The 20,604-nt window shown below is 41.3% G+C and overlaps 1 protein-coding gene across 1 annotated transcript in view; it reads right to left on the reverse strand.

The window, feature by feature from the left end:
- Positions 1 to 20,604, reverse strand: part of Syne2 (spectrin repeat containing nuclear envelope protein 2) — a 300,335-nt gene that overhangs the window by 195,884 nt on the left and 83,847 nt on the right. Inside the window, exons 10-21 of the mRNA XM_057782661.1 lie at positions 20,276 to 20,377; positions 18,023 to 18,160; positions 15,367 to 15,531; positions 14,388 to 14,500; positions 12,933 to 13,095; positions 11,878 to 11,956; positions 11,478 to 11,665; positions 9,303 to 9,467; positions 7,841 to 7,963; positions 5,580 to 5,744; positions 1,010 to 1,168; positions 529 to 702 (exon numbers count right to left, since the gene is read on the reverse strand). Of these exons, the coding sequence (XP_057638644.1) occupies positions 529 to 702; positions 1,010 to 1,168; positions 5,580 to 5,744; positions 7,841 to 7,963; positions 9,303 to 9,467; positions 11,478 to 11,665; positions 11,878 to 11,956; positions 12,933 to 13,095; positions 14,388 to 14,500; positions 15,367 to 15,531; positions 18,023 to 18,160; positions 20,276 to 20,377 (1,734 nt within the window). The remainder of the gene's footprint in view (positions 1 to 528; positions 703 to 1,009; positions 1,169 to 5,579; positions 5,745 to 7,840; positions 7,964 to 9,302; positions 9,468 to 11,477; positions 11,666 to 11,877; positions 11,957 to 12,932; positions 13,096 to 14,387; positions 14,501 to 15,366; positions 15,532 to 18,022; positions 18,161 to 20,275; positions 20,378 to 20,604) is intronic.

Consider the following 20,604-nt stretch of genomic DNA (forward strand, 5'->3'; position numbering starts at 1 on the left):
CATAGACACATATGTATAACATAGATGTGTACACATAATGCAGATGTGTACACACGCACACACACCTAGTAACCTATAAAATAAACAGTCCAAAAAATAAAAAACCCCACAACAACCAAAATGCTGCAAACTCTCTTTACACAAAACAATACTATTGGATTCTTAAGTCATACATAAGTATATGTCTATGAAAAACTTCTTTTACATTTGCAGAGTTTAAACAAAATGCCTCTATACACCTGTTTTCACTTAAAGCCTCAGCAAATCTGGGCTGTACTGAATTAATATGCTCATTTTTCAAGTTAAAAAGCCAGAGAAACTCTAAATTCTTCCCAACCTTGGAATCGGCAGTGCTGTTTGTAGTCTTCTTCGCTTGAATATCTATTTTTAATACTATCAGGGGAACAATGTCTAGTAGTGGGGAGACTGCAAGTTACAGTGACTGCACGTCATTCTGTGAAGGAAGCATCCACCTCAGCACCATGGGGAGCTGAGGATAACTGCTCCCCATGGGAACAAACTTCCCACCTTGTACTTCTCAACGAGTCCACCAGGGCGCTCCCTCTGCCCAAGTAACTGCTGGGCTTTCGTGATGTGGGACTCAAGGGCCTTCTGTGCCTCTTCCACCTTTAGCCTCGCATCTAGCTCCTGGGATTCATCAGTTATGTTCTTACACACGGCAGACAACTCTACCATGGTGATCTGTGAAGGCAAGGGGAAAAATAATAAACTTCTCAAGTGAACAGCTGAGCCGACTTCCTAACTCCCTAAGTTTCCAATCTGTTTTATTCTAGAAGCAGTTTATATTTTACAATTAAGCACAGAAACATATAATTGAAAACATCTCTATTTTCCAATATGCTCTAAATTATAAGGAAATAAAATATAATGTAAAATTAATATTTTAAAAATATTTCCAAGATTCGGGCCAGATCTTCCTCTTGGCCCACTCCTCAACCACTTGGTTCTAAGCAATAAATTCATGAAATAAGAAATGTTAACTGGAGACCTGGACTCCCTCCTTGGCTTCTTGAATCTTTGCCTGAAGCCCGGCTCTGAGGACATTCTGGAAGGACTCCAGGTTCGAAGCACTTTGAACGTCCATCTGTAGAGTATCTTCAGTTCTGGCCAGAAGCTCCTCGTACATAGAGCCTTTAGCAATGAGATGCTACAGAAACAAATCAGGGATCACAGTAAATCGTCAGCCTCTAAGCCCCATGCTAACCTGATATCAGCAAACTGGAAAATGGTAACTGTTAATTCAGAATGAGGCAAGCTTGTATCCTAAAACAGAAATGTTCATTTTGATGGGTTAGGATTGTGGCTCAGTTGGGAGAGCTTCCCATGCATGAAACCAAGTTCTATCAATTGCACCACATAAAATCAGGTGGGTGACGCATGGCTACGATTCCAGCACTCGGGCAGTAAAGACGGGGATCAGAAATCTAAGGACATCCTTGGCTCACAGCAAGTTCATGGTCAACCTGGAATTCAAGTGACAGTGCCTCAAACTATAAAGAAGGAAGGAAGGAAGGAAGGAAGGAAGGAAGGAAGGAAGGAAGGAAGGAAGGAAGGAAGGAAGGAAGGAAGGAAGGAAGGAAGGAAGGGTTGAAGAAATGGCTCAGAGGTAAGGAGCACTTGCTGCTCTTGCAGAGGACCTGAATTTGGTTCCCAGCACCCACATCAGATGGCTAATAACTGCCTGTAACTATAGTTCCAGAGGATGATGCCCTCGTCTGTCATCACAGATTGTGTGCTCAACCCACACAGGTGCATACACGCATGTACACACAAACACGCGTGCACACACACACGCTCACGCACAAATCTTGCCGGGTGGAGTGGTGTATGACTTTAACCCCAGCATTCAGGAGACAGAAGCAGGCAGACCTCTGTGCATTTAAGACCAGCCTGGTTTATATAGTAAATTCTTGGGTAGCCATGACTACAGAGAGAAACCTTATCTCAAAAAAAAATTTTAATAAATAAATCATTAAGAAAAAAGTCTTGAAAATTTAAATAAGTAAAACACCTGAAATATTATATGAACACAATGATTCTGATAAGACCTTTTATAGAATACTCTTCATAAACATTCCAATAAAATAAAAACTAGAACTCATACGATGCCAAAAGGAGGAAATCAGTGGGAAGGATAACAACTTTTGAAAATAAAATTGTTCTTAGTCAATTAAGGTCCAAGTCAATGAAGGAAAACTATTAATTTATTAGAGAAAATGACTACTAAAAATAATCTTTTAAATCTACATTTTATGCAACATACAAAAGTAATTCCAGATGGACCAGAAAGTGTTATGTAAAATATAAAGCCTCAATGAAGAATGAATTCTCCAAGAAAATTCAACCTACTGCCTGAATGTAGTCTTTCTACTTCTTCCTTTCTTTCTTTTAGGAATGTAAGTAGAGAAAGACATGACTATAGGAATGTATACATGTATATACTTTCTCTGCAAAACAAGTTACTAGCAGGTCAATGATTTACTGAAAATATTTGCCTCAGGAATGAAAATGGACCACAGTTCACAGAGCTTATGTAATTCATTAAGAAAATTCTGAGATGCCTGGTCTGGTGATTGCAATCCCAGCCAATCAGAAAGCTGAGGCAAAAGGTCAACCTGGGTTACAGGATGACTTCCAGGCCAGTCCACATAACTTAGTGAGACTCTTTCTTAATGTAAAAAACCATAAAAAGGGCTGTAAAAAAAAAAATACAGGTCAATGGTAACTGCGCAGCACATGCTCTCTCACTTTCTCACTCTCTGTCTCTGTCTTGCACGCGCGCGCACAAACACACATACTCACTCCCCAAAAAGGGAAAAGTTCAATTCTGAAGAAAACTCGGAAACAGAAGCACATATATCCACAGAATTACATATCAAATAAGTATATAAAATATAACTCAATCTTATACAAAACAATGACCTTCTGGCTTTCAAGTTTACATAAAAAAGTTAATTGCACCTCAGGAGCAGGAAGGGTGTGGTAAAACAGACATCAGCCTGGGCCATCAAGCGCGCTCAGGCCGCTTTTATGGCTTTTATGTAGTAGGATGGTGGTGACTTTGTTTTTATTAAATTAGAATATTCCCTTTTAATTTTTTCTCTTTTTAATTTAAAAATTCATAACAAATGAGCCCATATACCAGAAAGGTAGCACGAGAAGACAAAGTCCCTTTCTCCAGCTACCCACTGGCTGTCATTTAATCGCCCATTGGGACACTGACTTTTAAAGTATTTATGTGTCCGTGCCAGAAACTGAGTACAGTGTAGGGCAAAGACACAAAAGTGAGCTGTTCTTCCCTTCTGTGGATATAGGAGTATAAACTACGAAAGCACGACTCTGTTTTTAAAATGGAAACAGGTCATCTGCATTGTCTGGAGGCATTCCCACTCTTTAAACACATCTGGCCAGGCATGGTGGGGTACACCTGTAATCCTAGCACCCAGAAAGTGGGGTCAGGAGTTCAGGCATTTGAGATCAGCCTGGGCTACATGAGTTCCTGTCTCCCCCAACTCCCAAAAACATATCTATAAAGAAGTCAATAATAGCCAGGTGGTAGAGGCGCACGCCTTTAGTCCCAGTACTTGGGAGGAGAGGCAGGTGGATCCCAGTGAGTGAATTTGTGGCCAATCTGGTCTACAAAGTAAGTTCCAGGACAGGCAGGGCTGTTACACAGAGACACCCTGTCTTAAAAAAAAAAAAAAAAAAAAAAAGTTGATAGTAAATAAAATATACATGATCATTATTTATCTCTAATAACTGGAGTGATTATGACATGCTTATGTACTTTCAGTGTATAAGAAGAACCACTTCTGTTTTTTTTTTAATAGTTGTAAAATAATTTGAAATGGAAAAGAGAAAAATTCTACACTAAAGCCAGCAAGATGGTTCAGCAGGTGAGGCTGCTTGCCACCATGCCCAGTGATCTGAGTTTAGTCCCGGGACACACACGGCTTAAGAAGAGAATCAACTCTACAGTTATCCTCTGACCTCTGCGTGTGCAACGTGGCATGGCCCCCACACACAAACTAAATAAATGTAATTTTAAAAAGCCTTAAAATTATGCTTTCAAAAAGATATTTAATAGGGGATACCTATTTAATTTCTTTTACTAGAACAAATTGCAGATTACCTAAATTTTTAAAAACAAAATTCCAAAAAAGTGGATAAAGTTCTTTTAATGATATTTTGCGGTCGCTTATGTACACTATCATATCATCTGCAAATAATGCAAGTTTAACTTCTTCCTTTCCAATTCGAATCCCCTTTATCCCCTTATGTTGTCTTATTGCTATTGCTAAAACTTCAAGAACTATATTGAAGAGGTATGGAGAGAGTGGACAGCCTTGGCGTGTTCCTGATTTTAGTGGGATGGCTTTAAGTTTCTCTCCTTTTAATTTGATGTTAGCTGTCGGCTTGCTGTAAATAGCTTTAATTATATTTAGGTATGACCCTTGTATCCCTAATCTCTCCAGACTTTTATCATAAAGGGATGTTGAATTTTGTCAAATGCTTTTTCAGCATCTAATGAAACGATCATATGGTTTTTTTCTTTCAGTTTATTTATATGATGGATTACATTGATAGATTTGCGTATGCTAAACCAGCCCTGCATCTCTAGGATGAAGCCTACTTGATCATAATGGATAATTTTTCTAATGTGTTCTTGGATTCGGTTTGCCAGTATTTTGTTGAGGATTTTTGCGTCGATGTTCATGAGTGAGACTGGCCTGTAATTCTCTTTCTTGGTTGAGTCTTTGTGTGGTTTTGGTATCAGAGTTACTGTAGCTTCATAAAAGGAATTTGGCAATGACTCTTCTGTTTCTATATTGTGAAATACATTAAGGAGTATAGGTATTAGGTCTTCTTGGAAGTTCTGGTAGAATTCCGCATCGAAACCATCTGGTCCTGGACTTTTTAATACTCTCCAAACTATTAAAGGTATCATTGTTATAGACAATGAAAATATCGCATGCTGAACTATAGATCTTTCCAGCCATGTAGGTGTAGAAAAACACACAAGTGCTCTTTTATTCAAGAGATTTCCCATCTGGACACAGCTGACAGCATGTTCCGTTGATGCTGCGGTTGTGCTGTAGGTCAGTAAAAACCCTCAGTTATCCTGACCCTGAAATACACTTGCACCTCATCTCTTCTCACTTGAGTCAACTGCTCAAGGATGAATGCAAAACGGAGTTTAAACATGTCAGTCACCTCCCCATCAGTGGCACGGGGACATGGCTGGTTCAAGGCTCAAATTACCACATAATTCATATGTTCCCATTGTAGTGAGCCTCACCAGACTCATTTTCCTGCCTCACATACACAGTATATTCCAATCCACGTTATAGGCAGGGAAATGAGTTAAAATCTTAGGCTCATTTTCTAACTGAAGAGGAAACCAGGCTGGAGTCCATGCCGTCTTAAAATGTCCCAATAAGGGACATTAAACACAAACTCACTATTGTCTGCTTTAAACTTTCTGTTTATCTTAAAACACAAGCCCACGTAGGTTTCCAAGCACGAATGCAGACTCTTAAACATGCTCACGATCGCACCTGCAAGGCGTCCACCGAGGAGCCATTCACGTCATCTGCATGTCGGAGGAGATCCAAGCTGGTTTTGGTCTCTGACTCCCAGATTTTCACCTCTTTGATGAGTTTTTCAACCTCTTCATTCACCTTCAACTGTGCAGTTGATTCGTCATCTTCTATTTCCTGTTTCTCCAGGAAATGAAAATTGCATTTGAAAATTGCATTACCATTACAATTCCATTACCATTACAATATGAAAATATTGTTTAAAATCTCATCACCACCCTGAAGAACATGAATTCAACACCACATTGCGTGGTACTTGCTCAGCGATAAGGACAGAGAAACACATTGCTAGGTATCGCATCATTGTGTGAACATCACAAAGCAAACATCCTTGCACAGACGCAGAGCCTACGAGACACACAGGCTTTGTGATAGAGCTGCTGCAGTGCATTTGGTCTGCACACAGCCGCGCGTTTGGGATGTAAGACCTAGTTTGATGGTGAGAATATGAAAGCACGTATCACTTTACACATGAAAAAATTGATGACGCGCATTATTTTATCATTTCTGTAGCTAGATGGTATTGTCTCATATTATAAGTAAGCTGAAGCCTGGAAAATTAATCTGGATAAACTTGTCTAAAACTCATATACAGTTGAATTAGCTATTCCTAACAATAATGATAGGATATCATCAATAAGAGATTTCGAGCCAGGCATGGTGTCACACTTGTAAAATTCTAACATTCAGGGGTCTGATACAGGAGGACCGTGAGTTCTAGAATAACCTGAGTTATGCAGGAACATCATGTCTCAAAATAAAAGAAAGAAAAGGAAGGAAGGAAGGAAGGAAGGAAGGAAGGAAGGAAGGAAGGAAGGAAGGAAGGAAGGAAAAGAAAGAAAGAAAGAAAGAAAGAAAGAAAGAAAGAAAGAAAGAAAGAAAGAAAGAAAGAAAGAAAGAAAGAAAGAAAGAGGGAGGAGCTGGGTATGGTGGCACATGTCTGTGATCCTAGCACCAAAGGATTGTTATGTGTTTGGGGCCAGCCTGGGCTACACAGCAAGACTGCACATACCTCTCTCTCTCTCTCTCTCTCTCTCTCTCTCTCTCTCTCTCTCACACACACACACACACACTTACACACACATATTACATACATATATTTAAAAATAATAAAGGAGGCTTAGACAAAATTTTAAAACATTCTGTTCTCAGTACTCTATAGGCTGATACCATATCGCTTTGCACAACCATCAATTTCCAAGTTGGTTTTACTAGACACAGTGGTGCCTGCCTTTAATCCCAGAACCCAGGATCTCTCTGAGTTCAAGACTAGCCAGGGCTACACAGAGAGAGCCTGTCTCAATACACATACACACACACACACACACACACGTGCAAATGTGCTTACACACACATATCTGAACATTTTCAGAGTTCAGAGACTTATATTTTAAAGTATAGCAGATAAATTAAGAACCTTTAGGCTGGAGAAATGGCTCAGCCGTTAAAGGCTAGGCTCACAACCAAAAATATAAGAACCTTCCGGATTTTCTTTGAATTCGCATTTTTTTTTTCTTCATGCAGTGATACCCAAAGCTTCCCGCATGCACAACAAGTGAGAGCTCTACTTTCAGGAGCCTGGGCTACTTGCCCTTTAGGCATTCTTACTAATGAAAACTTTAGCATTCCTGCAGCTGTCTAAAGGCGGTTGAGATCACTTAAGTAAGGTGATATGGGTACGGCACACATCTGAAGCCATGGCACTGTTACACACGTGTGACTTTATATTTCTCTACCCTTTTCATAGACTTACTTAAAAATCTAACATCCTCCAAACTGTCTACCACAACAAGGAATATCAGCTATACTTTTTGCCATTGCACAGAAAGTAAGCCGCACAGAAAGGGGTTGGCGGCTAGCCAACTTTGGAAGCTGCCAGGTGCGTCTGACCTGAGGCTCACAGGCCACACGTGACTGAGGAGAACTAAGAGCATGGCCCAGCACAAAAGCCCATACGTATTTATGTCATTAGTAGTTGCTTGCTTGTGTAACTCAATTGTCACGTCTTTAGCACAGGGCACGCATGACAGAGCATTTATGAGCACTCGTCGAAAGTCCTCCAAAGAAATAAGAGCTTGATCTGCACCATTCAAAAGTCCCGTATCCTGACTGTTACCTAGCAATGCATGCACTTCCCATTGTTCCATCTGTCCCTTCCTAAGGAAAGGTGCCAAAGCGGGGTCATTCCTGCGGACGTGTGCGAAGTGTACCGGCCTCACCTTTAAGTCCTCACCATGACTTTCGTGAGGTTCTGCGGGCCCAGCCGATTCCTCACATAGCATCATTCCAGAGCTGTCCCTGGTGGGCTGGTCCTGATTTTCCGTAAGTGGCAGTTTCAGTTCCTACAAAAATTAATTTTCTAAGTTTCATGTTCACATTTCTTCCTCTTTGATAATATATATATTAAAAAAGAGTTAAGTGGAAAAATAACAGTTAAATATACTTTTCAGGTATATCAGCCGTCAATAGCGTTGGGAAGCATGCATTTATGGCCAGGTGTAGTGGTGCACACCTGTACTCCTAGCACTTGGGAGGTGGAGGCAGGAGGATCAAGTGTGCAAGCCCGTTCTCAGCTGTGCAAAGTTCTTCATTAAACACACAAAAAAGTCTACTAAAACATCCAAGAAATTGTTATGAACAAGTAAAAGAATAATTTAAAACATTTTTATTATAATTCTGTTTTGTGATAAATAATATAAAGATAACTAAGATCTTGTATAGATTCTTAAGGACCCTGGATGGACAAAACAATGCCTATGATTTTGGTAAAGGAACTGACATAGAGGCATATATTAGAAAAGGCTCAAACACTAAAAGTTCTCTGCAATATATGTGCACCCCAAAGAAATTATAACACCTCTAGGCATATGGTCATAAGTGTAGTGGCTCTAACAGCCCAAAGAATGCAGAGAACCAAAACGTGCATCACTGATGGCTAATCAAATGCAACTTGGCATATTCATACGCTAGGCTTCCACTCTGCACTGCAAGGGCATGGAGTGCAGCTACAGAGCACATCTGGACTGAAGTGCAGTTACACAGCACATCTGGGTGAGCCTTCAAAGCATGCTGCTGAGGGCATTAAGCCAGTTATGAAGCGCCACATTATGATTCTGTCTATAGGAAAAGTCCAAAATAGCAAATCTATAGACAAAGGAAGTGGGCTGGTGGTTATCTGGGGCTGGGAGGTTGGAAAAAAGTATAGATAAAAACCATAGGTGCAGAACATCCTCATGGAATGATGACAGTGTTCTAAAACTAACAGCCAGGCAAGCGCAGGGACCTGAGTTCAGATCCCTGGCACCCATAAAAAGCCAGGTATAGCAGTGTGCATTTGTAAACCAGGGCTGAGGAGTTCTAGACAGGATCGTTGGGGCTGAGGGCAAGCTAGTCTCGCCAATTAGTGAGCTCAAGGTTAAGCAAGAAACTTTATCTGAAAAATAATGTGGACAGCATAGTTGAGATAGACAGACAGACAGACAAACACACACACACACACACACACACTCCTACATGCATGGACAGGTATGTACGTATAACACATACTCCAAAAAGCCTGACTGCATTAACGGCTGCACAGCTGTGAATGTGCTGATCTCCACCGAGCTATGCACATATGACCAAACTGTAACATGTGTGGATGAGATCCCCAGAAAGTTGTGACCAGAAGCAAGGACTTACGAGTGGAGTCTTTGGGATAAACTTTCTCCATCTTTTATTCAGTCTTCTCAGTTCTTTAGAAACAGATGATCCAACTTCACCATTGCTGACGCCAACTAGGAAACTTCCCACCTCGTTCAGAGAGGCGCATTTTGTATTCCACTGGGAGAGGGTCTCGAAGGGAATCTACACAGAAGGAGTAGAAATATTTAATGGTATATTTGCATTACTAACACAATAAATCTCTACTAAGGTTGATTCTCAGCAAGACTGAGTGTGAAGGCCTTTGTAGAAACACTGAGTTTCCTCCTAGAGAACTTCCTAGCTTGTCACAGATTGCTGCGTGGCAGGTGCAGGCACTGTCCTGATCCCGACTCCGGCCTCTCCAGAAGTGTCTGATCGACTACGTGCTAATAAACTACGCTAATAAACTAATAGCCGAGGTTTCCAGACTCATTTCATCAATAGAGCTCATATCGGCCTGGCAATGGCTTCCACAGAGGCCATGCTGCCTTGATTCTAGTTTCATTTATAAATAATCTAGTCCAACAACTTAATAGTGCCACAGCATCTATGTGGCAGATGCTACCAAATCTCCTTCCAAGCTAAAAGTCTCTTGCAAGACCTCTGGCAGCCCAGGACATCTCAGAAGAGGTTTGGAATCACACTCAAGATGGCGACTTCCACCAGGTTTAGGGACATTCTAATATCAGACCCCAAAAGACAGAAGAACCGTTGGAAACCAGTGGTGAGAACTTATAGGATCAACAGAGGTGACAGGGAGACGAGAGGACTTCCTAAGTTCAAGTCGCTCTCTGTGTCCTGCCACACCCGGCATAATTCTTTCATACCAAGAACCCTCTGTGCATGAAGTAATTCCTCTCCATTTGGAAGATGTTCAGTGTGAAAGGCTATCTAGAGCCATGTTCAACAAAGAAAACAAATGACAGAAATAATATTTCCTAGACAGCATATGAAAATAATAACGAATTACACTGACATTCCTTCCACACAGCTGATATTAAAATACACATAACTCAAAAAAGTTGCCATCTTGAACATACCATCCCAAAGCCTCTGCCACGGTGCCCCAGGCAGCCAGAGATCTTGCTAGAGCCTTTGAATTCCGAAGTAGACTTGGCATCCTCTGTCTCCTAGAGCCCATGCCGCTATTAAGTTGTTGAATTCGATGATTTAAATTGGGGAAGTGTCAAGTATTGGCCTAGAGACTAAGTAAAACCATGACCAAGATTGGTCAATGAGTCTGGGACCCTCTGTGGGAGAAATTCAGGAAGGATTTAAGGGTAGAAGGTTTTAACTAAATGGAAAATGATAATTCTGAAAAACAGTGGTCTAGGCAGGCACAGTAGTCCATGTCTGCAATCCTATCACTAAGGAAGGTCCATGAGAACACAGGAGACTTGTGCCTCCGAAGCCAGCCTAGATCACGGAGTCAAGAAACTGCCTCGAAAAGTGGGGTGGGGTTAACAAATCTCAGGGCCTCCCACGGGTCAGATAAGTGCCAGACTACAGTGCCAACTCCTACTAATTCATGCCAATGTCTTCTCTGTACTCTCTAAGGAGAAGGGCAATAGGGGGCTGGAGATGTAGCTCAGTAGGTAGTGTTTGCCAAACAAGCACGGAGCCTCGGGTTTCATCCAAGCACTGCACAGACTGGGTATGGCCCGCACATCTATCATCCTTAAACTCAGGAGGTGGAAGCCGGAGATCAGAATTCTATGTCTTTTTCTATTATGTGGGGAATTCAAGACCAACCTGGGGTAATTAAGACCTTATCTCAAATGAATAAATACATAATATTTTTTCATAAAAACTGTATTATTTATGTAAACTTGTGTGTATGTGTGTGTTTGTATCTGTGTCTTTAAACATACAATGTGAAGAAAATACTCTCTGACGATTACATTAAGAAAGACACTAAGTTCTTTCCAAGATCTTGAGGAATTTTCTAGAAGATATGTTTTTACTCCTTTGTAGATACCTTAGGAGAGACAATGGGCCTCCAAACAAAAAGAAATAAAAAAGTAAATCTAGTTGGGCACAGTAAGGCATGCTTTAATCCAGAACTCAGGAAGTAGAGGCAGATGGATGCCAAAGTTCAAAGCCAGCCCGGTCTACTTAGGCAGTCTCCAAAAACAGAAGTAAAACTGGGACAGGACCACTGACTTCAAATACCTCTTTAATTTGTTCCTTCTTCGTCGCCTCAAAAGAAGCCTTTACTAGCGGGAGATCTTCCTTGTAGGTCGCCCAACATGCCAGCACTCTCTGCAGCATGGCCTTTGTGTTATGTATGCGTTGTCTGCACGCGTGAACATTCTTTTCCAACGTCACATACTCCTCTTTAACATTCTCACACTCCCCAGCTACACCACCAAAACAAACAAAAAGAAATCAGTCAGAAAACAGTTGTCGTTTGTAAACAATATTAAGGAAACTATTTGCATTAAGAGCAAAAAGCAAGAATTTCCCCCAAGAAAACATACATGAGAAAAGTTAATTTCCAAACCATTAAACTAAAACAAATACCTTCTAGAAACAATGGCCATGTCATTAGAAAGCTACTAGGATACTTTACCCAAATTCTTATACATTTCTTCACATTTTTGAAAAGAAGTATCAAGTTGAGCTAAGAATTTTTTCTCTTCAATAAATTTCTGTAAAGGAAAAGGAAAAATGTTGACAAATATTTACTTTTGAAAAGGTGCAAAGAAATCCAGATATTTGTAGAGGATATCAGTAAAGGGCAGAAATGCCAAATTTTCTAGAGTGCTTTAATAGCAACACACTGCAACAGCAAGACAGGAAGGCACAGATCATGAGAGGTAGCTCAGACTCAGCAGATATGAGGGCACAGTGACGCGGGGCTATCACTCTGCAGTTAGCGTAACAAGGTCATTTAACTTTATACTGCTTTCTCTTGCTGGGAAAAGGCAAGTGTCTTTCAAAACAAATCTAAAAACCTCTTTTAGTGACACTGTGTAACTGTATCACTTGCTTGTCTCACAGACTTTAGCCACCTTAACTGGTCCTCATTAGCTACATTACATTACTCTGTCAGGCTCACCACCTACACAGAAGCAGCCATGACAGGAGGCAGCAAGATGGCTCTACAAGGCACAAAAGCACTTGCCACCAAGCCTGAAGGTCTGAGTTCCATCCCTGGGACCCACATGATGGAAGAAGAGAAGTGACTTTATTGGTTATCATCTGACCTCCACATACATCTGTGGCCTTGGCACCCCCTGCCACTAGCAAATCAAAGTAACTCAAAATATATTTTCAAAAATTAAAAATAAAGCTTGAGAAGCTAAGCCCAAAGTTCTCAAAGCAAAGTTAACTGCTGAGTGATAGAATAAATTGAAGATGAAAAGAATATCAAAGAAGAAAGTTGTAAAAGGGGAAACACCTGAGGTATTAACAATCCTAACTCCATCTTGAACACTGCAATCCTCGTCTTCTTGCTCTTTCCTCTACCTATGTGACCACCACTGATGGTTTTCTCCAGGAAAACTGAAGCTAATGAGCCCTGCACCCAGAGAAGCCTGACCCCAGAACAGACGAATTCCTGAGCTACTCGAGAATCAGCTCAGGGAAGTCGCCGATGCCCAAGCCCAGAAGGAAGCAGCTCACATGCCAGTCTTCCAGCAGGACGGCCACAGACTCTTCATTCCCGTAAGTGACATTCCAAACATCCAGCTTCGCCTTGGCTTCATCTAGTAGAGCAAGGACTGCGCACTTGGAGCCATGAAACCCCAGAAGAGGGATGAACTGTCTACCCAACATGTTGTTGACTCTGGAAAACAAACAGGTTGGAGAAGTGACCAAGTCTCAGAAATCTGTCCGGCATTTTAAATAACACTGCGCTTTAGTCTTTCTATTCAAACACATGGAACTCAGATGTATCCTTAAGCATGCCTCCCATTGTGTGTGTGTGTGTGTGTGTGTGTCCCCTTCTGGCCCTCTTTTTCCTTTAAAACAATGTGACAAGATATAAAAACAACCATTTCTAAGGTAAAAATAGAACATTTTCTAAATAAATGATTTTCTTATTGAGAAATCCTGTAAGAACACCCTAAGGAACAAAGTATCTTAGTGTTTAAAAACTTCTATATATTTTAATGCAGGTACCATTTTTTAAAGTTTACATATGAAGACAGTTTCATTATTAAGGATAGTGTTCTCTTATTGCAGTGAGATACTTACGAGAAAAGAGAAAATAAAAGACAGTGTGGATGACTTTCCGATAAATGACATCTATATTGATAATGTATTTTTAAGATTTTATGTTATTTCCTTTATGTGTCTATAGGGTATGTGTGTGTGTGCAAACGGGTGAAGGTATCTAAAGAGATCAGAACAGGGCATTGGATCCCCTGGAGCTGGAATTATACAGATGGTTGTGAGCCACCCTACATAGGTGTTGGGAACTGAACCTGGGTCCTCTGCAAGAGCAGATGGTGCTGTTAACCACTGAGCCATCTCTCCAGTTCCCATACTGATAAAATGTTATAGTTTATATTTTTATTTATTTTACTTATGTCTACGTGTGTCTTCATGAATGTGTGTGCACACGGCTGGGTGTGAGTATACTTGCCTATGCACAGAGTCCAGAAAAAGGCCTCAGATCCCTTAGAGCTGCAGTGATGGGTACCCGTGGAACCCCAGCTTGTTACACAAGTATTGGGGATCCAAAGTCTGGCCCTTCTCCATGACTGCACAGCCAGAGTTCTGAACTGATGAACTGTCTCTCCATCCCCTACTTTTACTCTATAAAGGGGCACTTACACACCCCCTGCCTTGATCTGATAGCCTTGTGAGACATGGACAGAGTGACTGTCATGAGCCCATGTTTACAAATGTGAAACCGAGAGAGCTCAGAAGACAAAGCTCCCATCACAGGAGTCTACTGCTCAATGAAACAGGACGTGAGCCATGTATGTTGTTATTGCAAAATCACGAAGGTGTGGTTATCAAGCTGTAGAAACAAATACATCAGACGTCATCTCTAAGTCTATGCTCGCGGTATGCTAGCGATGCTGTTGCTGAACGTGAGCAAGGCGGCTATGAAATAGCACGGTTACAAACCGTCTTTTCATCTCCTCTAGCTTGTCAGGTGGCACGACGGGCGGCTGGTTCTCATCTCTGTTTTCAAAGGCCAGGAGAATATTCAAATGGTAGTCAGAGCTGGCCATCAGATTCTGAAAGAAAGTTAGAAGCATGGAAAATTGGATTTATCTCTAAAGATTGGTTGACTGATTGACTGACTGAGATGGGGCCATACATGGTAGTACCTGCTGGCCTGGAACTTAAAATGTACCTTTGACTGGCCTCACATTTGTGGTAATGCTCCTGCCTCAACCTCCAGAGTGCTAGGATCATAGGCATGAGCCACCATGACAGATTCTCATCTCTTCCTTCTTACCTATGATTTTCATGAACCATTATTTCAACATGAAAGTTTTAAGCCAGGGGAGGGGGGGCTTTTTCCCCAAGGATCAGCATGCAGTGTCTTTGGCAAAGTCATCAGCAAAATCTTTTGTTCTCAAGTCACTTCGTCCCTCTAGAGACACAACTGCCCTAATGCTCACAAATCAAATTTGCTCACACATTTGCAGCAAGGACCCACAACCACCCTCATTTTAAACCAGCTTCTTCCCCTTCGCATCTTTTTTTGTTTTGGCCGGAATGTCCCTGTTGCTTTAGAATAGACTGGCTTCTACCTCTCCTGATTTCTGTCTTAAACAGCACAACAGTCACGAACGCGAAAGCATTTGCTGTTGGGGACTGTTTTTGTCTCAGGGTCTCATGTTGCCCAGCTGGCCTCAGATTTACTATATAGCCAAGGAGGAGCCTGAGTTACAGCTCTCCTGCCTCCACCTCCCAAGGCTGGGATTATAGCAGGCACCATCCTGCCCAGCACTCAAGAAAGTCCCTCTGGTTCCCTGGGGACTCACTACACCACACTAGACCACTACTGTATTTCCCTCTGTTCTCTCTGGAATACAATCTTCCTCAAGGTCAGACCCTAACAAAGGGTCAGTTTTCCACACGTCTGCTTTCCCACCTTGAATAAAGACATTTTCCCTTGGATCAGAGCCACAGCTTCAGAATGATTCTGGGAGGCAGGCAGCCCTTCCTCCACAAGTCCCTCCACATCCTTGAGCCATGCTTCGGTCTCTTTGAGCGGTGAAGGCGAAGCGTCATCCAGCTGGGCTTTCCACACAGCGACCTGGAATAAGGCAAAGAGCATCCTTTGTCAGCGCTCGTCCTGTCTACATCCTCACCAACACGCATTTACTTCGTGTGCCTCAGAAAGCCAAGGCCGATGTAGTGAAGGGATTTTATCGGTGGGCAAACTTCTTAGCTCTAAATATTATTCTACTGCTTGTAGAAGAGGAATATAATTAGTTTAAAAGTTGTTGGCAAAGAAGGCACAAGAAAAAGAAAGGTTTGCATGAATCTCGAATAAGGTGCACGGAGGGAATTCAAACTATTTAAAATTCTTCTCCAAACAATCATAGAAAGAAGTCTGAAACACCGTATGTTTTTTGTGTTCTTTGACTTTGATTTTTATCAAGTTCTCTAGATGAACAGAAACCATCCCCAGAACAGCACTGTAACTCCACTTCACACATACACACACACACACACACACACACACACACGCACAGGTGTGCACACATGCATACACACACAGGGCTTGCTATCTCACTAGCCCTAGTCATATCCCAACATTCCACCTCATCTTCCCACTTCTTTCTTTCAGCAAACCCCATCCTGATGCAGGTTCTCATCCTCTACCATGTAGGTTCTGGGCACTGTTCGCTGGTGGAAAGACCCCTGGAGCTGTACTGTTCCCGGGTTAGGGCTCTGAAAAGCCCTGCACAACCGTTTAGCACATTTAGTAAATAGTTTGGAAAAACATTGCAAAAAAGGGGCTCTCGCTCCTGATAACCAATCAGAGATCCACAAATGCTTCCTGTGTAGGGCCTTGATGAGAAATACTGACTTCATGAGCCATACAGTCTCTCCATGACTTCATACAATTCATTATACTGTGCTCGCTTTATATATAGACATGTGTCATGTGTGTATTTTTTGTTCTGAGCAAACATGTTTTAAAGAGTTTTTTCTTTAAAAGTTTATTTGTAGTAGTGTGTGTGTAAATGTGTGTGCACCCTATAAATTCATTTAAAAATCATTTAGTGGGGGATTTGAAAGATGACTCAATGATTAAGACTGCATACTGTGTGTGTTCTTGCAAAGGACTCGGTTGGATTCTGATTATAGCTTATCCACCCCTTACTCCTCCCAGTTCCTCCCTACCTTCCCTCCCATCTGGATCCATACACTTCCTGTCTCTCACTAGAAAACAAACAGGCATCTAAGGAATAATAATTAAATTAAATTTAAAAAAACTTTTGAAAAACAAATGTTACATGGTAAAAGAAGTTGTACAATAAATTATACAGTTCAAAATTTAGACTGTAAACAGCTTAGAATGTACATGATTATAACCCCTAGAGTAAACACTTAATAAACAGCACCCAAAGCTGACAGACATATTAAAACAGAATTTAAAAAGATGAGGATTCAAAAACAGAGGGAGCACAAAAATTAAAGAATAAAATGATATGCCTAAATTAAATGATAGAAATGATTGCATTAAGAATAAATATACTAAACACTCCAATCAAAAGGCTAGGATTCCCATAAAAAATAAGAAAAGAAAAATCAATGTATTGTCTTTAACAGATGCACTATAAAGGCTGAAATGGGTTAAAACAAATGAAGGGGGAAATGTGTAATTCAAATAGCATCAGAGCAGTAGATCAAAATATGACATGACATTCATATCAGATGAAGAAGACACCAAGCAAAACAGTCTCACTAAATATAAGTTTGCAAAATATATTTCCTTGCTAAATTTAAGCATATTTATATATACTACTTATATTTAGTAGGTTGTTTCATAAAGTGTCAATTCATCAGAAAAACATACGATCATAAATCTGTATGTACCTAATAAAGTTTTAAAATGCAAAAAAGCAGAACTTGACAAAATTAAAGAAAGGTTTTCACAGATTTTTAAGCTTCCTTTTCAGCAGTTATAGAATACGACAAATAAATGCCAGCCAAGACACAGACAGGTTGGACAAGAATATTAGACACCTTGTCTTAATTGATATTACTATCATCCCAAATTGCTGAAGAACACAAGCTTATACAAAAGCATGCAGTTATACTGCTACACCACATGCTGGACCATAAACCAGGTCCTAATAAACTTCAAAGGATGAAAACCACGGAAGTGTGTGACACTCACAAACACAACCATCCTACACGTGTCTCCAGGTTGCCCGTGTAACTTTTCACTCACCAATGATACGGACGATGGGAAGGCAGAGGCTATTGTTCACAAGAATCACCTACAACAGCAAACATCATGCTACCCACCATGGTAAACCGAGAATTGATGGCCAAGGTAGCTTTGGATAATCTTGCCTTTAAGCAGAATGTTGTAAACTTCTTTTTAAATTCAATTCCTGTCTAAATAATGTCATGGGGGAAAAAAAGCAGGATCCTCTTTTCTGATGAAGTATCTAGTATCTATCCTGTCCCCTCCAGAATTCCCGACGAAAGTCTAGTCAAGTCCTTATCCCCGCCCCAAAACAAAGCTGCCCCCAGAGGTGTTCTACTAAGCAACATAACACAGTCACCTGGTGCTTGAGGCCGGCCCAGCCTTGTCTCAACCGTAAGTGATCTTCATTCGGCTCATTCCTGCTCCCTTCCAGTGACAGGACGTCCACAAAGGGCTCCTTTTCTTCATTCAGGGATTTCATAAAGGAGAGCAGACTCTGCGATTAGAAGAACAATCTGTAATACCTTAAAACACTTAATTCTGTTTATAGAATGCAATCTGCTAATTCAAGGTCTCTAGCTTGAGGTTATATTTAAGCCTGGCTTAGACAAAGGGACAATCTCTGAATCCAGCCTCTTTTCTCTGATCCGCTTTCTTCTCACCGATAATTTGAGTAACAGCAAAATGTCGCAGGGGTGGCAGTTGCTGGATTTGTACTGCAAGGGAGTGTGCGCGAATTCACCTCTCTCTAGAGGGTGGATCATGACGCCACATGCAAAGTCTGTTCAACCTGGAGCAGACAAGAGAACTCCCGCGCGGCAGTTGTCACGCATACATGGCGGCGGTTGTCTTTGGTTGCGTGGGATGAGTCTCACTCTGCGCCTCAGATTGGCAGGGAACTATGTATCTAAGGCTGGCCTCAGGCTCACACCAATCCTCCTGTCTCAGCTTCCCAAGCGCATGGAATACACATCTGAGCCACGTAATGATTTGAGGCGACTGACCGAGATTATGCCGACTCTACCCAACGCGCTCTCTACACACTGAAAATGCCCTTCTGCCTGCACTCAGGATTTCAGACACAAAGGCTTTCTTGGTTTGCATTCGTATTCAGTACAAGTTTTCAAGTCACCACTCTGTGTTATTTAAGACGTTATACAACCATTAATAATATTCCTAACTATACTTAATGTCAGCTGGGTATGGTAGTAGGGCCCTGTATAGTCCCAGGTAAGTGAGAGTCAAAAAATTATCTGAATTCAAGAATTCAGGGCAGGTTGAGGAAATTAGTAATATTTAGACTTGGCTATAAATAAATAATAAACGACTTATTTTATCTCTGACAATAACATCATAAAAACCTTTTATTGAAGAAACATGAGTCTATGCTACATTACTAAGTCAAAGTGGGAACAAGGAGCTTGAACACTGAGCTCAAACGTGTTGGGGAAAGAAGCCCGTAGACCCTATGCTGTTCTGATCCAAGAAAGAAAATTCTGGTCCCTTCCTCCCCTATAGACTTCAGGCCAAGCAGAATGGCATGATCCAGGAGTCACGTGACCCATTCAATGTTGGATTTGGAAAGGCTGACTCATGCAGTTCCCGCGGGGGAATGGGGGCCCAGAAAGCGCTAAGGGCTACATAAGAACACGACAATATCTTCCTTATTCGAGACAGAGAACGGGTGGGAAGCACAAAATTACACAGACAATGGGTTCTAAGAACCCTTCACTGGCGTCCTCAAGATTGTACAGTTAATAATTAACATGTCCTGGTCAATCAACAGAATGCGAAAAGAGCTGGAACCCTAAAGCCACACTCTGCTCTTGAGACGCTGTAGAAATACAGAGAAGTCAGTTAGTCCCTCTGAGCCTTAATATCTTTATGTGGGAAAGTGAATTAATAACACCAAGTTCAGTGAGATGTGTTAGCCTGTAAAAGACTTATCAGCACGGAGCTCGCTCCATAGCAGATGGTCAGATTGGTGAGAACACCACTGCTATACAAGGGCCTCCTGACTGAAGCCCTGGATTAAAATGCTGAGAGGTGCAACTGATAACCTCCGGTGTTTCCCTTTCATTCGACATTCATGATGAAAGAATGATCTACTCAAAACCAGGGATGGAGAACTTTCATTACAGGGGCAAGACGATAATCTCTTGGGCCTCATGGACCATTCGGTCTCTTTCCCAACATCTCGGGTCTAAGTATAGCATGGAAATAACTATAAAAGAGTACTTAAATGGATACAGCTCTATTCTGACGTCATTTCCTTCGCAAAAGCAGGAGTCCAGGGCCAGAGGCTCTAGTATGCCATCCCTTGCTGTAGAGCCCTGTAGCTCAGAATACTCTATGATCAGCAGTATTCACTACCATGTTAGCAACGCAGTATCTCAGACCCTGGCCAGAACTCCTGACTCTGAACCTGCAGTTGACAAGAACATCCACAAAGGCTTCAGAAGCACAGTTCAGAACTTCAGCTCGGAGTCCTGGGGTTGTTTAAGACTAAACACTACTCTCTTAAGAGTTCTCTAAAGTGTACTTTTCTAAACGTATGCTTACCACTCTTTCCCCAAAACAGTATGAGCTGGTGTTTAAAAGTCTTACTCACGTGATACTTGTTAAAATAGGTCTCACTCGCTGAATCCTTCTGCAACTTCTGTAGTTTCTTCTCCTGCAGGGCTAGCCATACCATAGCATCCTTCACCTTGACCTGTAATTCACACAAGTAAACATGCATGCATGCATGCACACACATTTTAAACCATATCCCACATAGCTTTAGTGATTTCTATGAGCAATAAAATTGACAACTTTTAAGAGCAGTGGGTTAATATTATTTTACACCAATGACTCACTATGCCCAAGAGTAATTCTGCTGTTTCCTGTAACATCTTACATTTAAAATAGACTGAAACTAACAACCAAAAATCATTCTGT

This window comes from Chionomys nivalis, chromosome 10 (genome assembly GCF_950005125.1).
Source record: "Chionomys nivalis chromosome 10, mChiNiv1.1, whole genome shotgun sequence".
NCBI classification, from domain to species: Eukaryota; Metazoa; Chordata; class Mammalia; order Rodentia; family Cricetidae; genus Chionomys; species Chionomys nivalis.